Source organism: Apiospora phragmitis (genome assembly GCF_038363925.1).
Source record: "Apiospora phragmitis strain CBS 135458 chromosome Unknown utg000007l:2111988.0-4706623.0:1.0-2598199.0, whole genome shotgun sequence".
Classification (NCBI taxonomy): Eukaryota; Fungi; Ascomycota; class Sordariomycetes; order Amphisphaeriales; family Apiosporaceae; genus Apiospora; species Apiospora phragmitis.
Genome location: NW_027117406.1, coordinates 231,965 through 259,729, shown reverse-complemented (window position 1 = coordinate 259,729; position 27,765 = coordinate 231,965). Strand labels below are relative to the sequence as shown.

General features: G+C 52.4%; 6 protein-coding genes across 6 annotated transcripts; 4 read left to right on the top strand and 2 right to left on the bottom strand.

Moving 5' to 3' along the window:
* Positions 1–189: 189 nt before the first annotated feature.
* PG994_007694 (uncharacterized protein) lies at positions 190–1,990 on the top strand (the record flags this gene model as incomplete). Its single annotated transcript, XM_066859103.1, has 5 exons — positions 190–295; positions 353–409; positions 565–636; positions 783–1,031; positions 1,314–1,990. The coding sequence occupies 5 exons, from the start codon at positions 190–192 to the stop codon at positions 1,988–1,990; spliced, it is 1,161 nt and encodes a 386-aa protein (XP_066714590.1).
* Positions 1,991–3,205: 1,215 nt separating this feature from the next.
* PG994_007693 (uncharacterized protein) lies at positions 3,206–4,146 on the bottom strand (the record flags this gene model as incomplete). The annotated part of the gene is made up of 3 exons (XM_066859102.1): positions 3,206–3,497; positions 3,530–3,732; positions 3,829–4,146. The coding sequence occupies 3 exons, from the start codon at positions 4,144–4,146 to the stop codon at positions 3,206–3,208; spliced, it is 813 nt and encodes a 270-aa protein (XP_066714589.1).
* Positions 4,147–11,563: 7,417 nt separating this feature from the next.
* On the top strand, positions 11,564–15,336 carry PG994_007692 (uncharacterized protein; the record flags this gene model as incomplete). Its single annotated transcript, XM_066859101.1, has 5 exons — positions 11,564–11,849; positions 12,251–12,322; positions 12,375–12,593; positions 12,653–15,132; positions 15,256–15,336. 5 exons carry the CDS (start codon positions 11,564–11,566, stop codon positions 15,334–15,336), a joined length of 3,138 nt encoding a protein of 1,045 aa, XP_066714588.1.
* A 968-nt stretch (positions 15,337–16,304) lies between these two features.
* PG994_007691 (uncharacterized protein) lies at positions 16,305–19,145 on the top strand (the record flags this gene model as incomplete). Its single annotated transcript, XM_066859100.1, has 3 exons — positions 16,305–16,373; positions 16,427–16,707; positions 16,796–19,145. 3 exons carry the CDS (start codon positions 16,305–16,307, stop codon positions 19,143–19,145), a joined length of 2,700 nt encoding a protein of 899 aa, XP_066714587.1.
* A 1,471-nt stretch (positions 19,146–20,616) lies between these two features.
* PG994_007690 (uncharacterized protein) lies at positions 20,617–22,428 on the bottom strand (the record flags this gene model as incomplete). Its single annotated transcript, XM_066859099.1, has 2 exons — positions 20,617–22,327; positions 22,385–22,428. The coding sequence occupies 2 exons, from the start codon at positions 22,426–22,428 to the stop codon at positions 20,617–20,619; spliced, it is 1,755 nt and encodes a 584-aa protein (XP_066714586.1).
* A 4,390-nt stretch (positions 22,429–26,818) lies between these two features.
* Positions 26,819–27,325, top strand: PG994_007689 (uncharacterized protein; the record flags this gene model as incomplete). Its single annotated transcript, XM_066859098.1, has 1 exon — positions 26,819–27,325. One exon carries the CDS (start codon positions 26,819–26,821, stop codon positions 27,323–27,325), a length of 507 nt encoding a protein of 168 aa, XP_066714585.1.
* Between the last annotated feature and the right edge of the window lie 440 nt (positions 27,326–27,765).

The window sequence follows — 27,765 nt, the reverse complement described above, 5'->3', positions numbered from 1 at the left end:
TACCGACCTGTACGACTCGTGTAGGAAAGAGGTGGCCCACGAAAGCACACCGAAGTTTTACGACACTTCTTTCTCTAAATCAGACCGAACCGAACCGTCTATTCGAGCTGAGAGTATCCCTCCGCCTCTCGACTTTTTGGCAAGCAGTCGCAGTAGCAAACAGAAGAGAAGGGTCTTCCTGATATCGATATGTCGCAATACTACGGCGAGCAACAGTGGCCCGGTGCAGGTGCTGGTGGCCAACCAGACTGGAACCATCAGACCCCGCCGCCGCCCCCTCCGCCCGCTCGGTCTGGTGAGTCGGCGATGTTTCAAGGCTTGGAAGTACAAACTTACTGACTGTCATTCACAGGCGCAAGCTCGGCTGTCCCGCGCGAAGAGTTGGCTGCGTTCTCGCATCAGATAGAGGGTACGTCGAAACGGAGTCCTGGTTGAGATGGAATTTGCGCAATACTTTCCCGCACGAATCACGATCGCTTGCCACTTTGCCGCACCATTTGAGGCGGTGTGCCTCGAATCACAGATGTCAAAAGGGAATCACCAGCTAACGATCAGCGCTTATAGAGGTCGAACGGGCCATCGACAATCTCGTTAAGAGCGGAAAGATGTTCTCTGGTCCTCCGATGCCCATGCGACGTGAGTTGGTCCCCTTTCAGCAGGGCCGAATACCGGCCGATTCCCAACCCCACCCTCACGAGGACGAATGTCGGGTTCGATGATGGGAGGACGAGGACGAGGCCGGGCTTTATGAGAAGGATCAATGGTGGCTAACGGGATTGCAGACGGCCGTGGCTCTTCTGGACCTGGCGGATCGCGTCATAACTCGGTCGGCGGAGAGTTCGGAGACGCGCGCCTGGGCAGTGGAAGCAGCCACTCCGGCGGCGGCCTGCAGAACTTCTATGCTGCCCAGCGACACCAGTCCTCGCGCGGTTCCAACGAGGCTGAGCAAATGATGCAGGCAAAGCGGAGATTGGCAGCTCAGCGGGAGCGAGAGCTGCGCAATTACCATCAGGAGCAGCAGTACAACCAAAGTAGGCCGCCCTCTTCTGTATAGCACAGCCAACCCTATCTACCTACCTATCATACCACAGACGAGTCGCAAGAAAAGACAGTGTCGTGCAAATTACAAAAGAAAGAAAGAAGATCCCGCAAGGGTGGAACCAACATGTATCATGTTTTCTTTCCTCATGTTGCTGCAAATTGAGCAAATTTCGTGTTGATGCGTCTTCTCCAATCCGCCTTTTACCTCCATCCCAATTCACCCCTCACAATCGTCCGACGGCTTGAGAGTTTACGCTGACTAGATTTCGTAGCTGTTCTATCTGACGTGTCCTACCCCGCCAAATCGGAACGACCTCTCAGCCCTGGCAACATGTCCGAGGATGAACGCCGCGACCTGATCGCCCGTCAACGAAGCGCACTCTATGGCGGCGAAGGATCGTTCAGTGAGAATGGCGGCTACGCTGACGAGGCCAGTGGTAGTCGACCTGGTGGACCTGGTTTGTCCACTGGCCCTTCCAGCCACCGAGGCCCCTCGCCTCTCGCCTACGAATATGCGCGTGGTGGCCCCGAGAACCATGGACAATTTCAGGATGCTTCGGGGTCCCGGGCTAACAGCAATGCGAGCCCTCAGTCCAACCCACCCAGCAAGGGACATTTCGACGCCGCCGTGCGCACGAGCAACTCAATCGCCTGGCGGTTCCCCTCTCGTCAAGGAGGAGCTGTAAGCCAGGGAGGTTGTGCTGTAGCACCTATTGGAACTCGTCCATCGGTCAGCGCTCAAGCACAGAACCCAGCGCTTAACAAGCGCTCCACCACTCCTTTGCCGTCCCCATTGAGTCATGGTTTCAATGCAGCGGGCCATGGTGGCGAAAACGGCCAGGTACTCCCGACATCTGGAGCTCCTTCTAACCCGGCGAATGCTACCCCGGACGGCTACAACCGTTGGGGCAACGGATCCGGCGTCTGGGCAAGCAGTCTTCCGGCCTAGGAGTCCAGGCCAGTGTTTGGGGTTAGGCACCTACTGGTCCTATCCATCGTTGAATTCGAGCACCGTCTCTATCGATGACATTGACGACATTGAGTAGAATATCATTTCCAGCACAAAAACACGGTGTTCAGGTCAGTCGGGTTTCATGCACGAGGGAAAGCGTTGCCAGCATCAGCATGAGGTGTTCAGGGCCCTTTTATGGAATATGGAAAATAGGGGTTTGATTCAGACCTGGATGGTATTCCCCTGATTCGGAGTTATGTTTCGATTCTTTCTTTTCTTCTGCACTGGATCATGTTCGCCTGTGGTGGGCCGAACTAAACATTGAGACCCCAAACCTCGATATATAAGGGTCTCTCTCGTCCAGTCGATGCGGTTCATTCAGGTTTTTGTTTTTCCTCCCTTTTTTTCCTACTTGGTCGGTAAGGACTGGGGATGGGGTTGGTTCTAAGAATACGAAAGACTGAGATTATTGTTTTTGACTTTACGGCTCTGTTACGTTGCGGGGACCAGGGAAAGGCATATGGATAGGAGTCGACATACTGTGGATTCGATGTGTTTTCTCGCGTTGGCTACACCCGGACGGAAAGGAGTTTGTTCGTCACTATAATATTGCAGTACTGGGAGTTTGATAGTCTTTCGGGCAGCGATTTTCCACACAACAACAAAACTGGCGGTAATGGGTTGTCGTTTTCGGTGGTCATGAAATGGTTGGGTTTCAATAGCGTACGCTTGTTTGTTGGTTGGCATGGGGGCTCGTTGTAAAGCATTAGGAGGTATCGCTTCTCGGTCTGCGCGTAGGGGAGTTTGGCAAGCTCAGGGGGTCTTTGGCAAAGAAAATGGATCAATACACACTTTGGGGCACCTACACGACATGGTTTCGGATGAATTGACGATTACGTGATTCATAGTGTTCATTGTCTCTTCTGATTCCCAGATCTAGGGTGCAACAAGACATTAGACGCTGCTGTGCCATCTGAACTTGTCTCCCGTATGCTGCGGTACGACAGGTGGTGGAACATGATCCCGAAGCCGAATTCCTGTCTTTAGGCCGTCGGGCAGGGCTAGAGCAAATGTAATAGAAAACCCGAGATTGCATTTCGCAGTTCGTACGCCTCGCTCTTAAATACAAACTAAAAGTATAGATTCCCTCGCTTCACCCGAACCGTTCGTTGTACTACGTCCGCCCACACCCATACGTGTTCATAGACACGATCAGAGACCCAAGACCTGGACAGCAGCGTCCAAGTTCATGACATCATCTGCCCTTGTCGCCTTCTCAGCATAAACCACGGTGCCTCGGCCGTCAATGGAGAACACACCAGCCTGCTGCCACTTGTTGCCCAGCGCCGTACTGGGCCCCTCGTCTTCCTCGTCCGCCGCCCCGGCTGCTGCTGCTCCCTTGGTATTATTGCCGTTGCTTTTGTTCGCCGCACCCGGCCCCATGCTGCCCGTCCGGTTGATGGAGCCCGCGACCTTCTCGCCGAGCCACCCTTCTCCTTCCACCCTTGCGAGAAGGTCGTCGGGTTGAACATGTACCACACGGACCCCAGCCCGAGGCCCCACGCCGCGTAGATGGCGCGGTCCTCGTCGATGAGCACCTCGACGTTCCACGCGCCGCCCAGCAGGTCCATCCACTTGCGCGTCGCGTCGTGCGACGAGTGCGAGACGGCGATGCAGGTGATCTTGCCCTGGTGGCGGTTGGCGAGCGTGCGGAGGGCGAGGGAAGGATTTCTGCGCGACTATTGTTGGATTTCGATGAATTAGCTTCTGGCTCGTCCTGCAGTACATGTGTGACAAAGAAGGAAGGAAAGACGATACTTACAAGCACAACCGACACAGCGCAGGAAGAGTACGACGATGCGCTTCCCACCGCCGAACTGCAGCTGCCTATCGCGGTCCAGGGGCGCCAGGTCGCCTACTTTCGGGCACTTGGGGGCGATAGGCACGGGGGGCGGGAGCGGCGACAGCCAGGCCTGGGCGGTCAGAGGGAGTTTCTTGACCGTCATCCATTGGGGCCAACCGCCGTTGGCCGACTCGTCCACCTCGGGCGCGCCCTTGGCGCCCCTCTTGGGCTCGGGCGAGGAGAAGTCGAACGTGTTGCTCCTGATGCCGGCTTTGCGCATGGCAAGCTTGGTTGTGAGACTGGAAAACATCGTCTTGGTCGGGCTGGAATTAATGTATATCCACTACTGGAGCAACTCTTCTTCTCTTTTATTTCTCGGCAGAAATACAGCTTGGTGTTTCTACTATAAGAAAGGCCGATATGTAGATAAGGCAAGTGCTGTGCTATTGGGAACAAAAGGCGCATAAGACAGCCTAGTGGGAGATCAATAAAACAAAAAGGGAGGGACATTCACGTGGAAAAAGAAGGCAAACGACAAAAGAGAGAGATATCACGGCGGAGTGGACATATGAAACACGCCTCGGTCGAGCTGGAATGGCACGAGGCTGAAACATACATGTTGCTAGCTGTGTGCTTCTTTTCCTCTCTTGCACTTCTCGTCTACTTTTTTCTCCTACCACTCTACCCCTGGTTTCTCTTGAGACTCTAGTTTACCACGCGCCGAGTCGCTACAGCGCTTGGAGCTTGACACAAAGGAGTCGTCTCATGGCACTTGCTGTTCGAACTTGTACCAGATATCCCTGAGTTCTCCACCTGTCCGTGAACCCCTGTGGGGTTGGTAGGAGAGAGATACAGAGATGGCTGCTGCGCTGTGGTCGGTGGTCGGTGCTGTGCCCCCAGACCCCCAGGGCCCAGGTACAGTATGAACCTAACACAGACCAATTGGCTATGCAGGAACATTTGGCCCCTGAGTTTTTTCCCAATTGGGGCGGGCTTCAACGGCCGGTCACTCACTAGGTACCCAGCTACTGGCTACCCTAGGCCCCTTGACGCTAAACATAGTCGTAGAGAATCGGGATTAGGGTCAGGGCAGTCACGGAAATGTGGCGGGGCGGCTTTTGGGAGGGGGGTCACATCTTAGTAAGGCCGAACCCCAACCTGAGCCTGCGTGAGCCTCGCTCGGGGCGCCGATGTATGAGCCCCGGCTGGCAGCCTAGGTAGGCTATTAACTCCATTTTGGGACGAAGTTCATCCAATGAGTCTTGAGAGATCTGTGCTTCTCTTTTCTTTTTCTTTCTTGGGCCCATTGCCTAAGTACCGTGCAGTTGAGGCACTGGAAGGGAAGGATGGGGGCGGAGTCCATTGGATTCGATCATTCAACAGCCAATGTGCCGCGGTCGATGCGTGATCGGTAACAGATGAGGAATTATGAGACCAGCCAGTCCAGTGATAGGCCATGATGGCCACCAGTAAACAGGGCGCCTGAAGATCCGTTCGATCAATATCCGTCTGTAGCACGGCGGCTCGTGCCGTCTCGGAGGCAGATGGCCCGGCTGCTAAGCACCAACATGACCGGGTCTCCCTCCCTTCGGCGACCACGGCGGACTGCGCGCAAGACAGCAAACAAACGCTGTGTGCGTGTGGAAACGACCTAGCAGACCCAAGCTGCCAAGTGAGCCACCCAGAACTCCTTGCTTGAAGTATTGAGTTTGCCCAAGGAACAATCTCAGCCTTGGGCCAAAAGAGTCATAGGACCCCCAATTTGCTCAGGTAGGCACACAATATACCACCCGGCTTGCAACAAATATCTTTCCTGAAACGGAAGTAGTAATCAACCATGGAAGGGAAGAGCCGACGGACCACTCGAAGCCATGACAGACCCCGCGCAGCCGACTGGGGGCCAAGTCTGCGGCGCAGGCGGATCTCTGTTTATGACACGACTGGGCTATCAAACGGCCGGACCGTCTAGCCACGGAGGCTCCATCTTATGAAGAAGAGTGGATGAGGCAGGGTGACTGGGCGGGCAAATATAAACAAAAATCCTTCGGGTAAAAAGGAAAGAAACTAGGAAGCGGATTTGATGGCTTGGCGACCCATCCTGAAAGGGTAATGTTCTGGATGCAATTCTCCGGGTTTTCAAATGAATGTAGCTCCCAGAGAACGGAAGGCGTCGCGATGATGACCGTAGCCACAAACGCTCATAAAGCATATGCAATGAGCTTCCGGTGAATCAACATTGCACTGGAGAAAATGACGAGATGTGTTGCGAAAGTAGGTAATCGCGTGAACCCGAAATGCCAGATACAAGGGTGCCTTGATGGGTGATTATTTACCCCGGATTCTGAATCTCTTCTAATTATGGAACACGGCAAGTGGCCGCATCTATGCGGCGTGCAGATCCCATATCAGACGGCCATGACCGATTCTCATGTCTCATTCCTCACCTTGTAGTTTTCGGTGTAGCAGTGATACAGATCTATCCATTCAACAAGTTTGCTGAATATGAGCCGTACTACGGGAGCTATCAACGCCGGCAACGGTCCAAAACATTGATTGGCTGGACAACGAGCGCATTGCGCAACTCACGATCTTGGCTGCCCGATTCGATAGACACGAATACCAGCTCACACCTTTGACCCCCTATTGTGAAGATATACGAGAAATCATGCAAGGCGGTTCACGCTTGCCGAAGTTCCCTTGGCTGACCGCTATACGCAGGGACTTTCCGTCATAGGACGCAGTGAGGTTCCGCTCCACTCGTCTCAAGCGTTCAAAGGGTTATGGCATTGGGATCAAGAGCACGACAAGATGGACATACGCACCGAGCGAGAGGCGGGCATAATGGAGACACGATGTTGACTAAGGTTCACACTGGTTAGTGTCAATATTGCAAATGGGATTGTATCGGCTCGGACGACTAAGCCAAACTCCTCCAATCGCTTTCTTTTGCGCGACGAAGGTATCAAATCCGAACTGACATAAGATCAACCGTAGGCTGAACAAGGCGATATGCTGGTCTGCTGGTCTGCTGATCAAAGTCTCATAGTATGGACGGCCTACTAGTAGCCATCATGGCAAGAGAAGTACCGATGTCGTAGGATCAGCTAACAGCGTTCGCGCTCGAGGACGGAGATGAGAGCTGAAGTCGACGCCAGTGACGCATTTTGGACGCCTCGCATGTTCCAGCAGCCGTGTCAGTCAGCTTGTTCCACACTGGAATGTCTGAAAAGATACTTGACGTCATATCAGCCGTACTTGAGAAAGATGCTGTGAGCCCCCGTTTCCACGTCAGAGCTCTGGACTGGTTATGTGACTGTTAATTCTATCGATCAGGAGAGCCGATCCTACCTCCATTGAGCCGAGACTCAACCAAAAACCATGCCAGCTGAGCATAACAAAGTGATCTGCTAAAAATGTCGTGTAAGGCGAGACCTGGTAACGAGGCGCAGATGGACATTACTGAAGACTTGCACTAGCCCCTTTATGTTGAATTGCTGACGGTGATGAGTATTCTCAGCCTTCCTCTTCGTATGAGCATGCAGTGGTTGCTGACGGTTCCACGGACATGGTAGGATGTGCAGGACGGTGTCGGGGTTTGATTCGTCAAGCCAGGCCGCAGAAACTGCAGGACGGCCTTGTCAAGCGTTAAAATCTGACTGGTCGCTCATCTCTCGGGCAATGCGTGTCTGCGGATCACAAGGCAGGACAGGACGGCTGAAGGCTGAAGGTCGGAAGCAAACAGATGGTTGCCGCTTGCAGAGACCGTGCGTTTGTTGCAGCGGGCACTTGCCAAACAAATCACATATTGCTGAACATCTACAGTAAGTAGATGATGGAGCTGTTGCCAAGGCAGCTTCAACTGTGTTGTCCATAAAGAAGGATTGTCACGATCAATGTAAGTCAACGACCAGTCTGACCAACTGTTGGGTACCTATGCGAGAGTAAGCACTTGGCCAATATGGCCCGCCTCGTTGGTGGTTTGTATGCATGATATCAGACGAGTTGAATGGGTCAAACAGCGGGGGGTGACAAGAGTCAGCAACTGTTGGCTGCGATGGTTCATCTCTGGATTCGGGACTTTGGGTATCCAGTATGTAGCAGGAAGAGAAGGGGGGAGGGGGGGGGGGAGGAAAGGAGTTGGGAGGTAGTTTGAGTGGGGGAGCAACTTCCAGTCCATCAGGTAAGATTGGAGTGGCTTGGGTGAGGTTGCTGGAGGTACTTCAGCAGGAGCTTCAGCAGCTGGAGCTGGCATTGAAACAGTTCACCATAATGGGCCAGGTCCGGGGCATGTGGAATAATGTCTTGTTTAAGTGGTGACCAAGACGGGGGCCGTTCAGATCACACATCAAAACGACCCTGTTGCCCAAAAGAAAATGATAGCCCGCCGGAGTGCTGTGTCAGTATGCCTTCGAAAATAGAACATCGACCAAGGCACTTCCGGCTAACCCACTTTGTAGCCATGGATCCAGTCCAATGTCGATAATGCCTGCCTGCAAGCTGGGGCTCTCTCCATCGCGGAAAGTAGGTTTTCATATGGTGGAAGGATGGAAGAAGGATGAATCGGGGAATATTGATCGATCTCAAGGGTGCAAACGCCATTTCCTCTAGGATGGGCATTTGCGAGTTATTTAAAGAATGCATACTGGAATACCGCCGTGGAGGAAATACCATTTGGGCGCCACGCGGGGAGCAAAACTATCATTCCTGTATCAATGATGACGATGGCAGCTTTGGCGAAGGGGGATTTGTTTTGCTGGTCGGTGTCTTGCCCAACCAACTGCATGACATGTTTCGCTGTTTGACTTCCACCTAACTGCGAACCTCCTGTCATTTGGCAGATTTCCCCAAACTCTACGGGGATTTTGTCTCGGTAATTGGTGCTGTCATTCATCATGATGGAAGCATGGCACAGCACAGACTTGGCTGGCCGCTCGTGCTTGACTTTCGACTTGCCTCCTCTTTGGCCTTTGGCCATTGAACGTTTTCAAGGCGTTCCTGGTGACCTGATCTTTCCCCTCGTTCGGACTGGGTTGACCCATGGATGCTAAGGCTGTTAAGGTTGCTTTCCAAATAATAAGTCTCGCCCTTCTTTTCTTGCCCAACACCCATATTGCTATTGCCGCTCTACGCCAACTGCTCAAGGCAATGATGAAATTCTGGAACGCTGAATTGGCACTTGCCTGCAATGGTTGTAATAGGAGGTACCCTGCCCCCATGGCAATAAAAAGTACCTACCAACCTACCTAGGGCATTTTAGGTATCTAGCACGCTTATAGGCCCGCCACCCAGCTCAATTATTCGATGGCCAGTGGAAATGGCACACCCAACATTGAACCGTACCGTGCTGAGTACACTGTCCCCTCATCACGGTCTCTTGCTTCCATGCTACCAACAGACCAACACATCGCTGTTTCCGTATACTTCTCTAAGAGAATAAAGAGTACCTAGTGTGTTGGAAGTATAAAGGCCATGTTGTGACCGGTATATACTTGGATAGCAGGCAAGGAGAGAAAAGAGTGAAAGAGACATTACTTCATTTTAAGGGTTCGGCATTGTCCAGCACTGTCCAGCTGAGTCGGCTTTAACGTACAGCCCCTCCCAGTGTTGGTGTGCATGCGTCCTGACTTCATCGATGCCGGCAAAACCACAATTGCACCGAATTCTAAACAGTGCTTGATATTCGTCCTATTCACTGTCAATTTAGAAGTAGTGCCGCATAGGTCGTCCGTTTAGCGCATCAATCGTACCTACTGTATGGCAGGCAGGATGTACCTACATGTATATGCCACGGGCAGACTAGGCTGGTTGGGAGTGCCAAAGCACGAGCACACAATACACGGAACTACTCGTTTCCATACAGGCACCGCTGGGGAACTGGACCCCTTCAATCAATTGACCAATTCAGCAGTTAGGTTAGAAGCGTAGCAGTTCAGTTAGTCCATGTCGTTCGTGACCTGGGCTGTAACCGTGCCCATTTGATCCATCCGTCCATCCATCCCCCCCCCCATTGATCCAATCAACCACTCATTCACTTGATGTGACTTTGCCCAGGGCCTTACCTACAGTACGTATCACGTCTAGTAAGTAGTCGGGGGTTCGTTCTTGTTCGTATTCCACTACTTCCTGGAGACCGTCACACATTCTCTCTCCCTCTCTCTCCCGCCCTGTCCCTCACGCAACCTCTTATTCTCAGAAAGTCGACAATCGCCCCGAGAGTGAGGCGTGGCAGATTCACCTAGTTACTGAGAACAACGGACGGCTAGAACAGCGGAACGCATAACATCATTCTACCCACCATCAATTTGCCCGGTCTCCAGGCTTTCTCGCGACAGCCCGCCCCTATAGAGATACACTCTCACTCGCACGCACACACAATCCACGCCCAACACACATACACACGTCGATTCGTGTTGTTTGTTCCGGTCGTTGTTCCTTCTTTCTTGCCACCGCATATTTCAACCTCAGCGTAGCACCATTTGCTACCTATTCACTTCTCTCCTTGACAGGCTTTGCTAGGATGCGATAGAAGGAAGTGTGGTGCATACTACCATTCGGCCGTGTTCCTTGACTTGACAGTTGGACGGCATCCTTTGCGAGCGCTCTGCAGCAGCGTCGGTAGACGAGCGAACGATTCGAAACGTACTTATGTCCTTAGCTCTCTTCTTTTCTTAGCGACCGATACACTTGCATTACCACGCGTATATCGATACCCTCTACCTCAGGCAAGAATTGCGGGATACTTGGAAAAGAGACGCAAGAAAGCCGAGCCTTTAGAGCGAAGTAGGAGCAGAGCCAGCGCGCTTTGGTTCTTGTTGACCCGCGGCGAGAGCGTCCAGCGTGCATTTGATCATTGATCCCGAAGCGAGTGCCGATCCTCCGATAACTGGGCTTTTGGATTGATCCATTCACTCGTTCGAACTCCATATAGTCTAGGGCTACTGTGCTGGTACATCACCATTGACTTTGGACCACCAGCAATCACCATTGAATTCAGCCGGCCACATCACGGGCGTCTACTCGGTCTTGCCTTGCATTCATTCATCGAGAGGCTTACTCGGCGATTCCTAACGCTTTTCACCAGGGGCACAAGTCACGTCGCTCAACTCGCCGCTCTATTTCCCCCTCTCGGTCTTAACGCCGATTGTCTTTCGACCACAAAGGCTTTATCTTAGCCAGCGACCAACTTTTCATGGACGCCAGGCCAACTACTGCAGACTCAAAACATCATTATCCCCCAAAACTGCTTTGGAGTCGCTCAACGTCCAGTCCTGCTGTCCCGAGACTTAACTCTGTTCTCTCCCCGACACCCCCTGCCTCGGCGACGCCGCTGAGCCCCGCTACGTCAAGCAAGACTCCTCACAGCGGCCAGCCGCATATCGACTTGATCCCAATCCTCTTCCCGCAGCAATCTTCTCTGTATCAGGCCCAGCTTCTGCAGTACAACAAACTCATTGCGCCTAGTAGGGGTAGAGGAGGAGGAACAGGAGGCCTTCAAACGCCTCCTTTGCCGCCCATTCTGTCGACGCCAACCATTCACATCGGAGGAAACCGATCCTCGTTCGACATCCAAGGTGTCGAATAACAAGGACTCCACCCGCTCGAAACCGGGCTCGCAGACTTGCCATGGGAATAGAGGCTTGCAGAATACCACCAACAAAGCCGGAAGCGCTGTCATACCAGGGAAGGAACCGTCTGCTTCCCTTTCCATCCCTTCAACCTCAAACAAGATGCCGCAAAAACCGCAGGCACGGACAACTGTGGCACCGTCGGCACCAGCGCCAGTGGCTTCTAATCCGAACCAGAGTCAGAAGATGCAAAGCACTCTACCTGTCCGTCCGACTGCTGCGTCAACGTCACCTGCGACGCTTGCCAGTGTAGCACCGCCGACACACTCGAATTCAGTGCCCTCTACTCCCCATCAACACGCGCGCAAATTCTCATTTGAATCGCGGGAGCCGTCACCGACAGCCAACCATGGCCATTCACCACGTTCGGCCTATTCCGAAACCAACGGTAACCTACCGTCGCTAAGACCGCTGCCTCCTCGCAGTGGTGGGTGCCAATATGAGACTGTTCCGGAACGTTCAAGACGACGAATGCCTTACAGTATAGGGAGCGAGCGGCTAGACCGATCGGATATGTCCAAAATCCAAAACAAATTGACCGAAGATGTCGAGAGGAAGCTGAGTACAGACATGCGAGAACTCTACGATCGGTTAAAACCGACAGGGCCGTTGAAGAGAAACGAGGGAAGTTGATTCAGAAATTGGAGAAACTCCTGAATGACACCTGGCCGGGCCACGAGATACGTGTTCGTCTTTTCGGATCATCAGGTAATCTGCTGTGTTCGGATGATTCTGATGGTAGGTTTTGGGTTTTTGTCTACCGGTTGACCTTGTGCTAATTCACTTCAGTGGACATATGTATCACGACACCCTGGAAAGAGCTCGAGGGTGTTTGTATCCTTGCAGACCTCTTGGCGAAACGTACGTTGTCGTCGATACTCCATCCTCAACAGCCTGTGCTAACACATTCCAGATGGATTCCAGAAGGTTGTTTGCGTTTCGTCCGCGAAGGTACCCATCGTCAAAGCCTGGGATCCCGAGTTCCAACTTGCCTGCGACATGAACGTCAACAATACGCTCGCGCTCGAGAACACTCGCATGATCCGGACGTACATTGATATCGATGAGCGGGTCAGGCCTCTGGCGATGATCATCAAATACTGGACACGGCGGAGAGTAATGAATGATGCTGGTAAGCGAAGAGTCCTGGCAATGGATCGCCCAAGAAGAGGATGCTAATAGTTATGGTAGCATTTGGTGGCACACTAAGCTCGTACACGTGGATATGCATGATCATCGCGTTTCTGCAGTTACGAAAGCCCCCCGTGGTTCCGGCACTTCACCAGCAACTTCAATATAGGCTTCCGAAGAAGAATGGAGAGCCAAGTCCTTTTGCCGACGACGTTGAAAAACTGCGTGGCATATGCGCCAAGAACAAGTCGACATTGGGTGAATTGCTGTTTCAGTTCTTCCGATTTTATGCCCATGAATTCGACTATGGCGAGCACGCCTTGAGCGTCCGGTCTGGTAAGCTGATGAGAAAAACCGAAAAGAAGCACTGGCACCTTGCCATCAACAACCAGCTGTGTGTGGAGGAGCCATTCAACACAATGCGCAATCTTGGCAACACGGCTGATGATACATCTTTTCGCGGCATCCATCTCGAATTACGCCGTGCCTTTGATTTGATCTCAGAAGGAAAACTGGGCGACTGCTGTGAGCAATTCGAGTTCCCGAAAGAGGAGGAGAGGATATTCCAGAAACCAGTCTCGGCACCCCGGCCTGCGCTGCTTAGAAGTGCTTCGCAGCAAAATAACCGGGGAGGACGGGGCGGCCACGGCAGGGGCGGGAGGCAACAGGGCGGGTACCGAAACAACAACCACGGAAACAATCGCAGAGCATCATCGAGTACGGCATTTGACAACGGTGCAAATCAGATATATTTCGCCGGTTTTCCATTTATCGCATCGCAAGACGGGATGGGATATATGTCGCATGATGCTCTGGCGCAGACTTTGTCGGCGTTGCAACAACAAGAAAACAACCTTCGTTTTCTGCAATACACTCAAAATCAAGCTTTCGCGCAGCAGCAAGCCTTAGCACACGCACAGAGGATGCAGGGAGGAAACACCTCACAACCCCAGACGTCAACTGAACGGTCACGAACGAACTCCATTGAGAATCCGCCTCTGACGGCTCCGCTGCGCCCGGAGATGTACTACTGGCCATACCAAAACCAGCAGTTCTATGCCCACCAAGGTTTCACTACCTATCCATCGTCGCCATCTAACGGCCAAAGTGCTGAGCCCCGCCGCAGCCCTCATAGGACGGTGGCCGCGAGCGAGACTGGCGCAACAGCCTCCGGAAGCTCGTTGCGATCTCAGTCTCAGCCGGCATCTCGGTCAATGCCTGTCGCACAGCCTATGCCAGGTTTGCCTGGAGTCCCCCCTGTTGTGAATGGAGTGGCACCGGGCGTCCCTTTGCGGCACGCCAAGGCACGACCCATCCCCAGCTTTATACCAGACGAAACAACCGATGCTGATGCGAACCCAACTACCACCACACATACCTCTCCCGCGGATGAAAAAGGTTACGGCTACTACCTCGACCCCAATAGTTCTAACTCGCGACCAGTGGCTGTGACAAATGGAATGCCTGCCTTCGGGGACCTCGGCCCTCAAGGATCCAACTCAGGCCGGAGACGACTTTCATCCGACCAGTTCCCGCACAATATCTTTGACAGGATACAGAAGCGGACTTCGCGTTCCCCTTCCCCTTTGGGTCATGGTAGAGCCTACTCTGTGGGGACCAGCCCGACACCGCTGGCTGCCTCGACTTTCCCTTCAGGGGCTAGCAAGCCAGTCCCGGACGGGCAACCGATAGTTGTCAATGGGTCAGGGTTCAAACCGACAGGTCCTACATCGAAACGTGATCAGGCAATACCAGCAGGATTACCTCAAGTAGACGGATCTTTCGAAAATCCGCAGCAAGCGACCCAACCCCGAGCAAATGGCGATTTATCACAAATACAGGCGCCGCTAACTCAACCCCTGGCGCCGTCTTACACGACACCTCCGAATCCAGAACGCCCACTTGTCGTGAATGGCTCTTCTTCGGCTTCGCAACCGCCCAATTACGTGCAATCAGCCCCGCGCTACACGAATGACATAGTGACGATGACGCCCGATGGAACACTCGGCGTCACCGCCTACTCCGTGGCAGATTACACAGCTCCTGTAATGGATGCCTCGGCTCCTTTCCCAAGGTTCGCTCCGCGCGGCCCACCGAGTCAGCTTATCGCACAGCTTGATCTAGCCACGGGAGAAAAGCCGCCGACGACGGACTTGCAGCACTTGTCACCCGTTTATGAGACGGTGACACCTTCACCAACCTTGACCCGTCGGTTTGATCTGCCTCCCTACCAAGCACCGGCTCCCAACAATGCTCCGAGTCAAGGTCAAGATGTCAAGCCTGAAGCAAAGACGAAAGCGAAGCCTCGGGCTGACGTGGCGCCGTCCAAGGCCGAAGCTGCTCATTCGGCGAACCCTAGGACTAATGGTCATGCGCGGGAGAATGGGCACGCCAAAGGGGCCAAGAACGAGAACGAATACGGCAGCGGTTGGCAGAAAATTCCAAAGGGTAGGAAAAAGGCGGCCGAAGGAAAGAGCAAGCAAGAGCTGTACCCACAGAGCGAGCAGCCGCCCAAGAACGAACTTGAGAGAAAAAGGGGGGTGAGACATTCGTTGTCGTCCACCTGTCAAAGGCCGGGAGCCTCCAGCATAGTCCTCCGTTCTTGGATACACGACATATTTGGCATGCTCATCTCATTATGGCATACATTGTCCATCTTAAAGCGTCTTGATGATATTGGACAGTACTTGAAAGTCCAGGTTACTCGAATCAAGGGCCCGAAGATACCTTCAACGAGGATATAGCGAAGGGTCAAATACATGTCCTGGGAATGAAGCCCCTGCTGGTGCCGGCGATGGTCGGCTCGGAGCGACAGACCCGGCGTCCATATTCCTTAGTTTTGACCGGTCTTGCAGTCACCGGAGGGGGCCGGGAGCTAGCATGTGGACTTGAAGTGGTATTTCCACGTCAATCAGACCTATTTGGTACTTGGGCCCCGCTACAGGAGCTGATAAATCTCAGATGTCAGTTGAATTGGCTCGACGTGAAGGAGTGATTCTGAATTACGGATCTTGGAGGCAAAAGGGAGGTTATAAGCAACGAAAGGAGCACGGAGTTGCAGGGCTTATATATTATATTATTGTATGATTTCGGAAAGGTGGCTGAGATATCCCAAGAGAGAGAGAGAAGGCGAAAACATGTCGTCTGTGGGCGGTGACGAAAAAGCATGCATTGGACGGAGCGCAACGATATAGTCATGGCCTCAGGCTTTTTATCCTAGGCAGTCGGCATGCTGTTGCTGGTTTTAGCAAAAGTTCCCTAAAATAGACGGACTTATAGAGGGTGTAGGTATGGAACCATAGCAAAAGCAAGAATAAAAGGCAAAAAAAAACCCCAAAACACAACAGCTCTGTATATTTGGCACTGAGTGATCAGAACCGCTAATCAATAGTCGTGACATGTTCTGATACACATTTTCCATAGGTACTCTCTAGGGTCGTCTCTTTCAGCGGCCAACTGCCATACCATTGGTGGACAGGCGGCTGACACCTGGCGCTTTAGTAATCATTGCTAATGTAGGTTCTATGCCGGTGCACTTGATCTTCCCAGCCATTGCTTACTTGGTGAACAGGCAACCGGGTCAGTCATACAGAGAAGAGGATATCTTGCCATTCCCTTCATCTGCACCAAACCGAAATAGTATGTAACCTTTTGTTTGTTTTTGTTTTACACATCCACAGACATTGTGGCGGACGGGCATTGAAATCATGTCATGGTCGTCCTCGTTGAGTTCCAATCTCAGTCCCAACATGAGACTCAGGACTCGGGATCGTTCCAAACCGTGCGTAGAGAAATTCCATGTTGGTTTTGCCAATAATGCCTTTCATTTCGTAGGTTGCCTTTTTTTACTTCCAAGTCCTCTTAATCTTGAGCCCCGAGACCCACGTTGACAGCCTCACAACAAAGCAGACACCGCCAGCACGTGAAGGTCGCTCCAGCTCTGATACCGACCCTATGGTTATATGCCCTGATGTGACAGCTTTTGCCGCCCCCTCATCTAGCTACAGCCAACTATTCAAATGCACACAGCATTTGAACTCGGCCCTCAATGAGCGTCAGACGGCAGATGCTGCCTCCCAGGCTTACAGCAACCTAGGCGACACGCCAAGGCTCCTGTGCGAGGCTCTTCTGAAACCTCCCCTCGGAAGCACCCATCTTAGGCCCTTCTCCTGACCTTGCGGGGCTAGAACTCAGCTTCGATAGTCTGGACCTGTCTGATCATGGCGGATGCACCAAGGATACGAGCCTGACGAGCCCTAACGACCGGGGAAACACACCTTCATACTTCCCTGACAAGTATTTGGAAGCTATCCGTGGTTGGCAGACTTGTCTTCGGGGCCTGCATGACAGGCTTCAGGCTTCGCTTTTAAGCACTTACTCGATGTATGAGGGGGAAGTCACAGACTCCATGGCTGGGCAGTTCTTCAATGATCACATGTTCCGTGCCAGGGCACTCCAGAAAATGAAGCAGTCCAAAGTCCCGCTGTCCCGGTCAATGCGCGCAGACGACGGCTTGTCCACCTTCGAAACCCGCTTCGGCACATATGAGAACGTCAAGGAAGACCTTGTTTACATCCACTCCCTGCTCCAACTAGGCGAGTCTGGCATATCGCTGGGCAGGTCGATACAAGAGATTACTATATCTCAGAGAGGAGATGCCGTTCTGGAGTTCGCTAACAACGAATCAGATAGTCACCCGGTCCTACGGTTCAGAGTCTTGTCGCATATGTTATCGGAGACGTCGCCCCTTTTCGCGCGCATCTTCGATTCCGGTGGCAGTGACTCGGGCCATGTGCTCAAGGAGGGATTCGTTCCGGGCTTGCCCCAGAACCCCGTCGAGTACACGTGGAGCGATGGCACGCAAACCAGACTCTACCGGATGCCCCAGCTCGAGTTGAATGCACACGGGTCCTTTGCACTCTTGATGCATGCGGCTCATCTGCACAACGCGTCAGTCCCTCGAGAAATCGAATTCGACACCTTTGTTGCTCTGGCCAAGGTCTGCATGCGCTACCAGTGTACATCTCCCGTCGAGATGTTTGTGGAATACCGCTGGTTACCCCAGTGGATGCACAAGGCGATCGATGACATGCCGGACGGGTTGCTCTTGATCAGTTACGCCTTCGGACTCCGCCGCCTGTTCACGCGCATGTCCAAGACCGCTATTCTTCATGTTGTCGACGAGGGCGATCTGCAAGCGAAGCCTTGGCCACAGAAGATGAAGGATAGGATCTGGGCTGTCCGCACGGCCAAGATGGGCCAAGTCTTGGAGTGCTGTAGTAGTGCTTTGCAGGAATACCTGAGTGGTCCAGCCACGTCCGGCCGCGCCGGCGGCGGCAGCGATGATGATTACTATGATAAGAAGCTGGGCATTGGCGGAGGAGTGGTCACGCCATCAAAACCGCGGTGTCCCAAGGGCAACCCTTGCTGCGACGCGACCAACCTGGGCTGGCTCATGATACTATTTGCCCAGTTACAGATACTGCCGCACATCATGCATTCGCCCGCTGTTGCTCACCTGCCACCACCTTCCAGACGTAGTCTGCACCAGATCTTTGATAGCCTACGGTCCATCGTCAGCCCACCACAGGGTCATGGCGGCGTTTGCGAGTATGTACCTACCTTCCGAGGCGCGGTCAACGACATCTCCAATAGCGTGCAAGGCTTGACGCTCTTCGAGGTCAGTGGTCAGCACGGCTGGGCTCTGAGCCGACACAAGGTCGACCTGCCCCAACTCACATTCACTACAACGAAGGGTGCGCCACCAGCTGCCGCCGCTCCCATGATGATGATGGCTGCTAAGGCACAGACAACACGAGACGCGGCGACGGCGAAGGTGGCACTTCGAATCATGGAGTACGTCGATACTCCGCGGGACCTCGACAATGTCGCCATGGTTTCGAAGGCGTTCTACACCGCGTACCACTCAAACGCCGAATATATTTCCAGGCGAATGAATCACGAAATGGAAAACCCTGATATCAACAACGACAGCAACCTTCATAGGAACGGTGTGCTTGAGGAAGACGGTGGAGATAGTGTCAGGAAAGACCAGCAAAAGGTCCTCATATATGACGGGGATGATGACGACAACAGCACAATGGTAGACCACGACTTCACACCACCACCTTCAGAGATCCACGATGAGCGGCAACAGCTGCAGGGCACAGCAAAGGTGATGCGCGAGGAATCGGATCGGCTTTTGCAGGCCCCCATGAACGGAAATGACGGCGAGAAGAGCAGGAGCCGTGGTGACATCGCCGATCACCAGCATCCTGGACCCGCCGCTTCATTATACCCAACGAAGCTTCTGAGCAGTTCGGCAGCAACTGCTGGTAGCAGCGGCGACGGAACACAGGTTGGCAGAGTCTGGAAACGACGAAACGAAGAAGGGACCGAGAAGTTCCTGGCAAGCGAGGTGGCCGCCCACTTCGTTGTTGCTGCTAGTTCGGCGGTGGTGGTGGCGCCCGTGTCGGAAAACAAAAATCTGGTCGTGATGGAGGACAAGAATCTTCGCGAGCAGAGGGACCGCAAGGTTGGCATATTGCTGTAACCACGCCGTCTAGCTTGACGGGCGACTCATGATTTCATTTCTAAATACAATAGCGCAGGCGTCTTGGGATACGCGAGGTGTGTGTGGGGGTCAACTTACTCGCCCTGAGGTCACTCGCCCTCTCTGTGCGAAAATCTTGTTTGCAGAGTAGCACGCAGCGACTTATGGCACGTTGTGATAACATATATAGCATGATAACTTTTATACCATTATACTATGATAGCATATAGTGTGCATACCATGATATATGCTTATATACATACCGCGACAGGGGGCATAACCATGGGCGAGACGGGTGTGGCAGGTTACAATGCCTTATTACTAAGTATGTCACGGGACAACCTTATGATATCGCCATATGTAACAAAACCTATATATAACACATAATAATGCACACCACAGGCAAGCCACACGCATGAAACGAGTGGGTACGATTGGCTGTCGCCATACCTGTTACCTGTGCGCCCGTGCAACCAAAGCAAAACCGACGATGGTTGGGTGCAGGTTCCCGCGACGATCCTCCGGTTGTCATGTCCGACGGGTTGCATTTGGCTTGTCGTCTCCGCCGCCTCAGGTATTCATCACCCCTCTTCCTTCAATTTCAGAGTAAATATACAATGTACATACATACATATCAGTACAGCCCAGAGATGAGTTCTGCTGGGATAGCAGCAGAAGTAGCGTCGGAAGATGCCGTTATCACGGTAGACCAGGCGGGACGAAAAGGTTGCGGTGGAGCGGCTGGGTGGGAAATGACTAATGACAGGAGAGGAATAGTAAGAGTACGGAGTTAGAAGTTACAGTAGACCACCACCCCCCCTGGCTCATAATGCGATGGAACAGCTATAGCAGGGAACGTTATCTTGTTTGACGGTTTCCGTTGGGCCAAGCCCTGGTTTCTGTGCTGCGGTGTAGCTGCCTGGGTCGGTTTGAGTTCGGGAGTCGGCCGGTTGTACGGTTGTACGGAGTCCTGTAATAGGAAAGCTCGCCATGTATGATGTAGTCGGTTATTTCAATGCGGATGCCGCGCCAGATATGCATGTATGTAATGGACGCCCCTTCACGAACCAAGGCAGGACGAGCTACGTAGATGAAGGGAGGTTGGAATACTGCATTGTCCGTCTCCATGAGTGGGTGAGTGGGAGCTATATATATAGAGATATATGATATGCGTATGTAGCATTAAATTCATAAAATGATGACCTCCTGGAAGGCTGAGAGGTATCCATCGACTCGCTAATTTGATGACAAAAAAGACTGTTCCCTCTAGCTGGGACAAATAAACAGGGAAATAGGTATCAAGATGCAGCCGCTATGTAGCGTTCAACCGAAGAGATGTGACCGACCCAGTAAACACCGAAATGCAAGTCCCTCCCTGGCATTCCAATCCTCCGTATATACGGCCGTTAGTAACGTGACGATGTGAAAATAAAATATTAAATAATATGACAGGAGCCCCGTTGTCTATCCTTCATGGGGTCCCCCGTATCAATAATGCATAATGTGGGGACGCTTCGCTAGATGAATCCGGTGCCGAAATCGTCGCCCACAATGGCCGGATTTCGAAGACCGTAGATTGGTACTGTTTTAGGCGGTGATTGCGTGCGTACGCTCGTCGTGATCGTGATCTCCGTCGTCTTGATTGGCGTGCCGGGTCTCGCGTTGGCCCCGGTCCACGGCCGGCTGAAAGACGGGACGCCGAAGGGGAGTCGAGGCGAGGATCCGGCAGCTGGGGCGTCTGCTGCGATGACAGCGGCCAATTCGTCGTGCTCTGTGGTCCATCTTCTGCCAGCGCAGACCAATCCGGAAGATCATACTCGTATTCGGACACCTCGCTGGGATGGCGAGGTAGCTCGGCCTTAGGCAGCGGTGGTCGTGGGCTCGCAAGGGGGCCACTGAGTGGGATCACCGGACTTTCTGGTGACTGGGGTGGGGAGTCGTAGACAGAACTGCTATAGGAAGCCCGAACAGCTGAATGTGTGTAATGGTGACGGCTTTGCCGGCGGCAGTCTTTGCTATCTGACTTCGATGACCGATCCATGGTATTGAAACGTTCATACCCGAGATCCATGGGGACCTGGGCCCGACCAAATGTAGGACTACGCGGCCCTGAGTCCAATGACTGACTTGGCAAATCAAGGTTGAATGTCCCTGGCCGTCGATCTGTCCGCCTGCTTTCATACCCACCCGAAGTTTTGGGACGTGGAGGCGGCAATGCGCTATTGACCTTTATAGGTCTCTCAACCTTCATCTTTAAACTGCGCTGCCTCGGAGCACCGACGGTCATCGTTTCATGCTTCGCACGGACGTTCTGGATTACAGGCTCGCTCAAGGTACTCGCTGATGCGCGCGAGGCATCTTCGCTAGTACGAGATGCAGAGAGCGGAGGAGATGGGAGCGAACTAGATCCAAAGACACCTGGATAGAGTGGCCGGGCCTCGTTGTCTTTTGTGGTATTCCTCTTAGAGACTGGACTAGCTGGTCGCGCATCTCTTGTGCTGGTTTCAACGGGTTTAGCGAGGCCGAAGCAGGAATCCAACTCCTGCGTCGTTCTGATGGACCGACTGATGGATCGAGGCGGAGAAGGGGGGTTCCTTAAGGGGCTCCGAGCAGGCAGAGCCGGTGCTGTAGGCAGCGGCGGTGCGGCGAGGGTCTCCTTCTTTGCCAGTGGCGACGGACGGAGTCCTTGAGTGGGCTGGACAACGGCCGAAGCAGATGAGTCGCCTTTGCCAAAGTGAATATCCAGAGGGTTCACCCAAGCCTTCTGCCTGGCCGATTTAACTGATGATACGCTCGGCCTCCGTGACCCCAGCACCGGGGGAGCTCCTAGGTTCGTACTTGAGCCGTTCCATTGTGAGTTGAGGTTGGTCGTTGACTTGGAGAAGCCTGGTGCGTACGAAGTGGCCGGGCGTGATCCTATATCGTAAAAGCTAAGGGAGGCAAGGTGATGAGTCTCATTTGTATGAACCGAAGGCTTCTGGCCAGCAGACTTCTTTAGTTTATAAGTTGAGTAGGATGAACCAGGCCGAGAACTAGTTGAGTATATGCTCGCCGCGTAAGTCCCGGGATACGCCAGATCGTTCCCTAAGGAATGGTCTGCGCCGAGTGTGTTCTGGTCGATGTTCTTCCTGGACTGTGAGTCGCGGTGTGACTCGCGGTGGTCTTTCGTCTGACCAGATTTCCTGGGAGATGTCAGTTCAAGGAATCGAGGTGATTTTCAGTAGCATTGGGGGTCGCACTTTTTCTTATCACCGCCGAGCTTCAGCCCAAAGAACGAGACCATGGTAGCTGAGTTGGGGTACGGGCACGGAGCACGGGCGACGACCAGGTTATCGGCTTGCACGTCAACAGTACAGGCCTTGATTAAGCATTAAAAGAGTGTCTTGGAGGATGAGTGAGTGAGCGAGTTAATGAGTAGTCCTCCCCGAAGGCCAGCCTCTTTGGATTGGATAGGATGAAAAAGTGAGAAGATCTGGGGACGGGACGGAGAATTCAAGAAGCAAGCAAAAACCAGAGTGGAAAATGGATCTCGAATCGCGACTAGGTCGGTTGAGGAGAGGGAAGGGCAGGCAAGGGTCCGATGTTGATACTAGAGGACCATGTCGATCGTAATTGCGGTCCCCAATCCAACGTCATAAGCAGCAGAGGCTTATAATAGCAGTCGACTATTCCCTTCCCCTGATATAGGAACCCTGGGCTCGTTTCAGAGGTTTTGGGAAGAAGGATGTGATGGCCAAACGGCTTGATGTTGTGCACGTCGGGGCAACCTGTCGTGATATGATGATCCGGAGTAAGGTCCGCGCCGAACCAATATTAAATACGAACAGTAAGGGTGAGAGTTCGCAATGCAAGGGCCCTGACAACAGGTCTGAAGGGGGGGGGGGTTGGCGTCGTTGCTTCCCTCGATCGCCTCTTCCTGTGTCCTCGGCTGGGTGATGGATGAGAGAGCCTGTGGCATGTATAAGAAAAAGCGTCGCGTGCGGCAAACAGACCTCACTCCCTCACAAAACCTCACGCTTCCTAACTCGACTCTCGGGCAGATCGGCAGGGCAAAAACACAAGCAGCAAAGAAAGTGTGGTCACGAACCCTTGAAGCGCGACGATGCTACATTAATAGAGCACGCACCCATTTGGATTGGAGGCATCCCGGGAGATTGGCAGGCCCAATGCGGCATCGCCTGGCTAGCGTGCTGAACTACCGCCTGAGCGGCGCCGCCGACAAGAAGGAAAAAAACGCTGTGGGCCAAGCCAAGGAGACTGACGATGTCAAAAAGATGGAGAGAATGCAACCGTGCTGCTGGGGTTTTTTCCTCAGACCCCTCTTTTTCTGCTTCTTCACCTTGTACCTTCCATGCCTGCCTGTGTTGTGGCTGGCTTCGGGGCACATGTCGTTCGTGCCTTCGTTTTCCTTTCTTCTTCTCCTTACATTTCCTAATGTTCTTGCTCCACGTCTTCTTGATTTTCAGCCATCGCAATGCGTGACTGGCGCAATAACCAAGAGGTCAGCCGCTTTGCTGGGCAGCAGTGCGCAGGCAGGCCTAATAGATAATAGGGGTTTATATAAGGCAAGGATGAGCTGAGGAAATGTACACATGGGTGGCAGCCGGAGAGGGGTCGATGGCCTGTACTGGTTACGACTCTGCCATCTGCCAGCGCCACAAGAACACAAGCAAATGTCAAAGGCCTGCATGCGTGACCAGTCACATCGGCTACGTGCCGAGCCAAACCCCCCACTCGTTTCCTGCTGCCTTTCTCTCGCTTTGCGTCCTGCTCAGACGCAAACAAAAGTGCAAAGTTCAGGGCCGTTGCCGATGCTGATGCTGGCTCTAGCGAGGGTCCCCCAAATTAGCAAAAGGACAGAGTTCCGGGGCGGCGCCCAAGCGTCCAGATCCCACTGTCGTAATCACAGAATTAGGAACAATTTGAACGGCAACTACCACCCCTGGATCCATGTGTCTCCAGAGGCTGACTGGCTGCTAAATCTTCCTTTTCTCCTTACCACCTGCATTGAACATCGAAATCAAAGACAGCGGTGCTCCACCCTCGTGCAGATATCTTCTGGAAGCCAATTTTGGAAGGATAAAAGCAGAGAGGAAAACCAAGCAGAGATGATTCATGATGCCGTGTTTCTTGTCTCTGCGCCACGCTGCCACTTGCTTTTCACCCACTTACCGTACCTCCAGTACGTACGTATGCGACTCCAGCTGAGACAACAGTGCTCAATCTGGCCTAGGCGTCTGGGGCTGGTCCCACGCTATCGACCGCATGAACTGCTTTCTTTTTTATGGTTGTCGTATTGATTACTGTTGCTTGTTTATTCTACATATGTACATACCTACATACTTATGCTTGTTGATCCGGACCCGACGATCGATTAGCTACATGCATCGGGCCTGAGATGCGAGAGTCTCAAATAAGTGTATGCACGCCCAAGCTAACGACTAGCTCGTGTTTAGACTGGAAGACCCTGATTGCTGATGCGTGGGGTGGGAGCTTTCCCGATCGATACACCACCACACCAGCCTAGCCGTGTTGGCTTCTGGGGCTTGTCTTTGTTTTTTTATATTTAACTGCATAGTGTTATTGCCGTTGATCATTCAGCCCAGCAACACCCAGCCCGTGTGTTTGTTGAATTCCAGCTGTCCAGGCTGCTGCCAACCTTAATAACTCTCAGGTATACCGTATACGGCGGTCACGGCATAGATCCGCCCACGGACATACTATCACGGTCCGTGCAGCGCTTCTCGTACATGCGATGCCCCCATCGACGTTCATCTCTACGTAATCGTGTGTCGCAATCCAGCCCGTTGAGCTAGCTGTAAGCTTCAGGTTCCCCAACTAGAGTTTTGGCACTGGCCATCCAACGAAGCCGAGAGTTCTGCTCGCAGTCCCCAATCGTGCAAGGTACCACCTATCATTGTATCAACTCCGCATAAATACTTGTTCAGGTCCGGCGGTCTATCATGGCAAGGTATGGATCGATAGATGATGGTTTGGAGTGAATCTGAGCAAACGGGGTGTCTCGCTCGGGCATTTAGCAACCAGATGGGATTGGCTCTTCAGTCACGATGACCAAGTCTCTTTTCCATTTTGAGAGTTGGCACCATACAAAGTATACCTAATTCGCAGTTGGATTCAAGATTCCCTGACGGTTTTTTATCTTCTCGTATTAATGTAATATAATAGAAGCCCCTTCCTCGCAGTCAATATTGATCGTGAGTGAGTGAACAAACCACACATTATGCTGGTGATTTCCCCCTAGCTAAGAGATAAGTAACATTGCTATCGTGTGCTTTCAGCGCGTTGTTTTATTGAATGGCTTGTTGAGGAGCATGGCTAGCTAGGCCACTGCTGGAAAACACTGTTGGTCTCATGAAAACCCTAGCCCTTCAGGGGGTGGTGTATATACCTATCGCTCACTGCACTTGCCCGGATTGTTGCAAGAGAGCAGAGGTAGGATACATAGAGAAACTAAAGCAGGACTGCAATACCTTACAAAAGGGCAGCCTGGTATTAGCTGAGAAAGGGGGCAGTCAGCTGTGGTTGAAACACCTCTTGCACACGCATCTTCTTCCATCTTCCTCTTAGATACGCCTTACGGGACAGCAAGGGGCCAGGAACCCCCTTTCTCCTCCACTCACACAACTCCATGCTGCTAGACCATCCGCGGCCTGAACCATGGTAGTTGCTACGCCGCTGGGGTAACCATCGATCTCTCATAGTAGCCTACATAGTCAAAATTTAGTGATTGTCTATAAGTGGCTGTTTTGCAGAAACGGTAGATATTTAGACTGATTTATCATAGAAATATTCGATTAGATGACCGAGTCAGTATGCTAGATTTGAGTGTGAAAAGTATGATCTATCTTAAGTCGTGGACATGGAATATTTGATATCATGAGGCAAAAAGACAACCAGTGACTAGAGGAAAGGCAGGAGCTGCAAAATGAACGAAAGGGGCAAGATACACCGAATACACCAAGAAGGTGAAAGCACGAGGCGAGTCAAAGAGTCGAAAGCTGTTGTATACACATACTAAGGCAACAAACATTAAATGATGGAAGGGGCAGGAGCCGTCATAAGAAGTAAGAAGACACAAGAGCCTTCATGAGGCTACTGATTCTAAGCAAGTGATCGGCCCCTTCGCATTCCTAATATTGTACGGAGGTGTTGTATGTACAATAAACATATCGGCGAGTTCTATTATAATTTACATTACAAAATTTGGTATTTTTGCATTTGGAAGCTCAGAATGCGAGAAAATTGCTTGAACAATGACAAACAAAGGGAAGGGGGAAGGGGGGACAATCTATGTAGTATCAGAATGGCAAAATGCGTAAGTCATCCAAGTTACGCTCTAGAGATCACTTGTTTACTTGTCACAAACCGGATTAAACACGACAATCGCATAGGGTGCTCTTCTGGGTGATAAATCGGTCCAGTGACCAGCAAGAGTGTAGTTTTCCCCAGGGCAACCCTCAACTGCCCACCATAAAACACCTCCCAATACGCGACCCAGGACTCACTTTTTGTTTTCTGCCCAATACCGCCTCTGCAGACCAAACTATTCAACTTTGTCCTCAAAACTTGTCATCTGCCCATCCAGACATACACACCTGCACAAAACCCACCAACACCAACATTATCCACAGCATCACGATCCATCACCCATCATGGCTCCCAAGAAGAACACAGACAATGGCGGTGCCAGCGCCCCCTTGGTTTCCGACAACCACATAAAGCTCATCGACTCCATGTTCAAGGCTTCTCCTCCCAGCGCCAAGCAGAGCATCAATTGGACTGCCACCTCCAAACTTACCGGCCACAAGGACGCCAAGTCCTGCCGCGAGACCTTCCGCCAGGCCTGCGAGAAATATGGTTGGTTCAAGGCTGAGGAGGATGAGAACAACAATAATGATGGCACTCCCGGCTCCGCTTCTGCCAAGAAGAACAATCCCAAGAAGCCCACCAAGGGCACCAAGAAGAATACCCCCGCCAAGGATACTGCTGCTGATGTCTCTGGCGACGAGGTCGAGTCACCCACCAAGAAGCGCAAGGGCAAAGCCAACAACGGTCTCGAGACTCCCATGAAGAAAACCAAGCTCAGTGACGAGGCTAAGGACGAGGTCATGGACGAGGCCAAGGAGGAGGCTAAGGAGGAGCATGCCAATGAGGTCTGAGGAACCCACTTGCCCTAAAGGGATATTGGAATGGGATTGGTTAATTCAATTTCCTGGCATGATATGATAATGGGCCATGTATCTCAGCCTAGGATGCTGGAGTCCTTACAGTCAGTGGTTAGATGGGATTCCATACGTTAGATGGTACTACTCGACTAAGGACGAGTTAGACTGCGATTTGACTCAATGAATTACCACTTGACTCGCAGCATCTTGCCTTTATCACTTGCAACTCACCACACCTTTCTCAGGTTTGATATGTAGCTATTGTACTTGTCTGATTTTCCCGCGCCGCTCACATCGACTCATGAAGTGAACACTGTCGAAACTTACCAACAATCACGAACAAAGACCATAGCTGATACACTCCAAAGAGCTATGACATGAGTAGTTTGGCATAGTAGAGGCGTGCTTGCTTTAAGTATCCCCTGCCGAGTGCT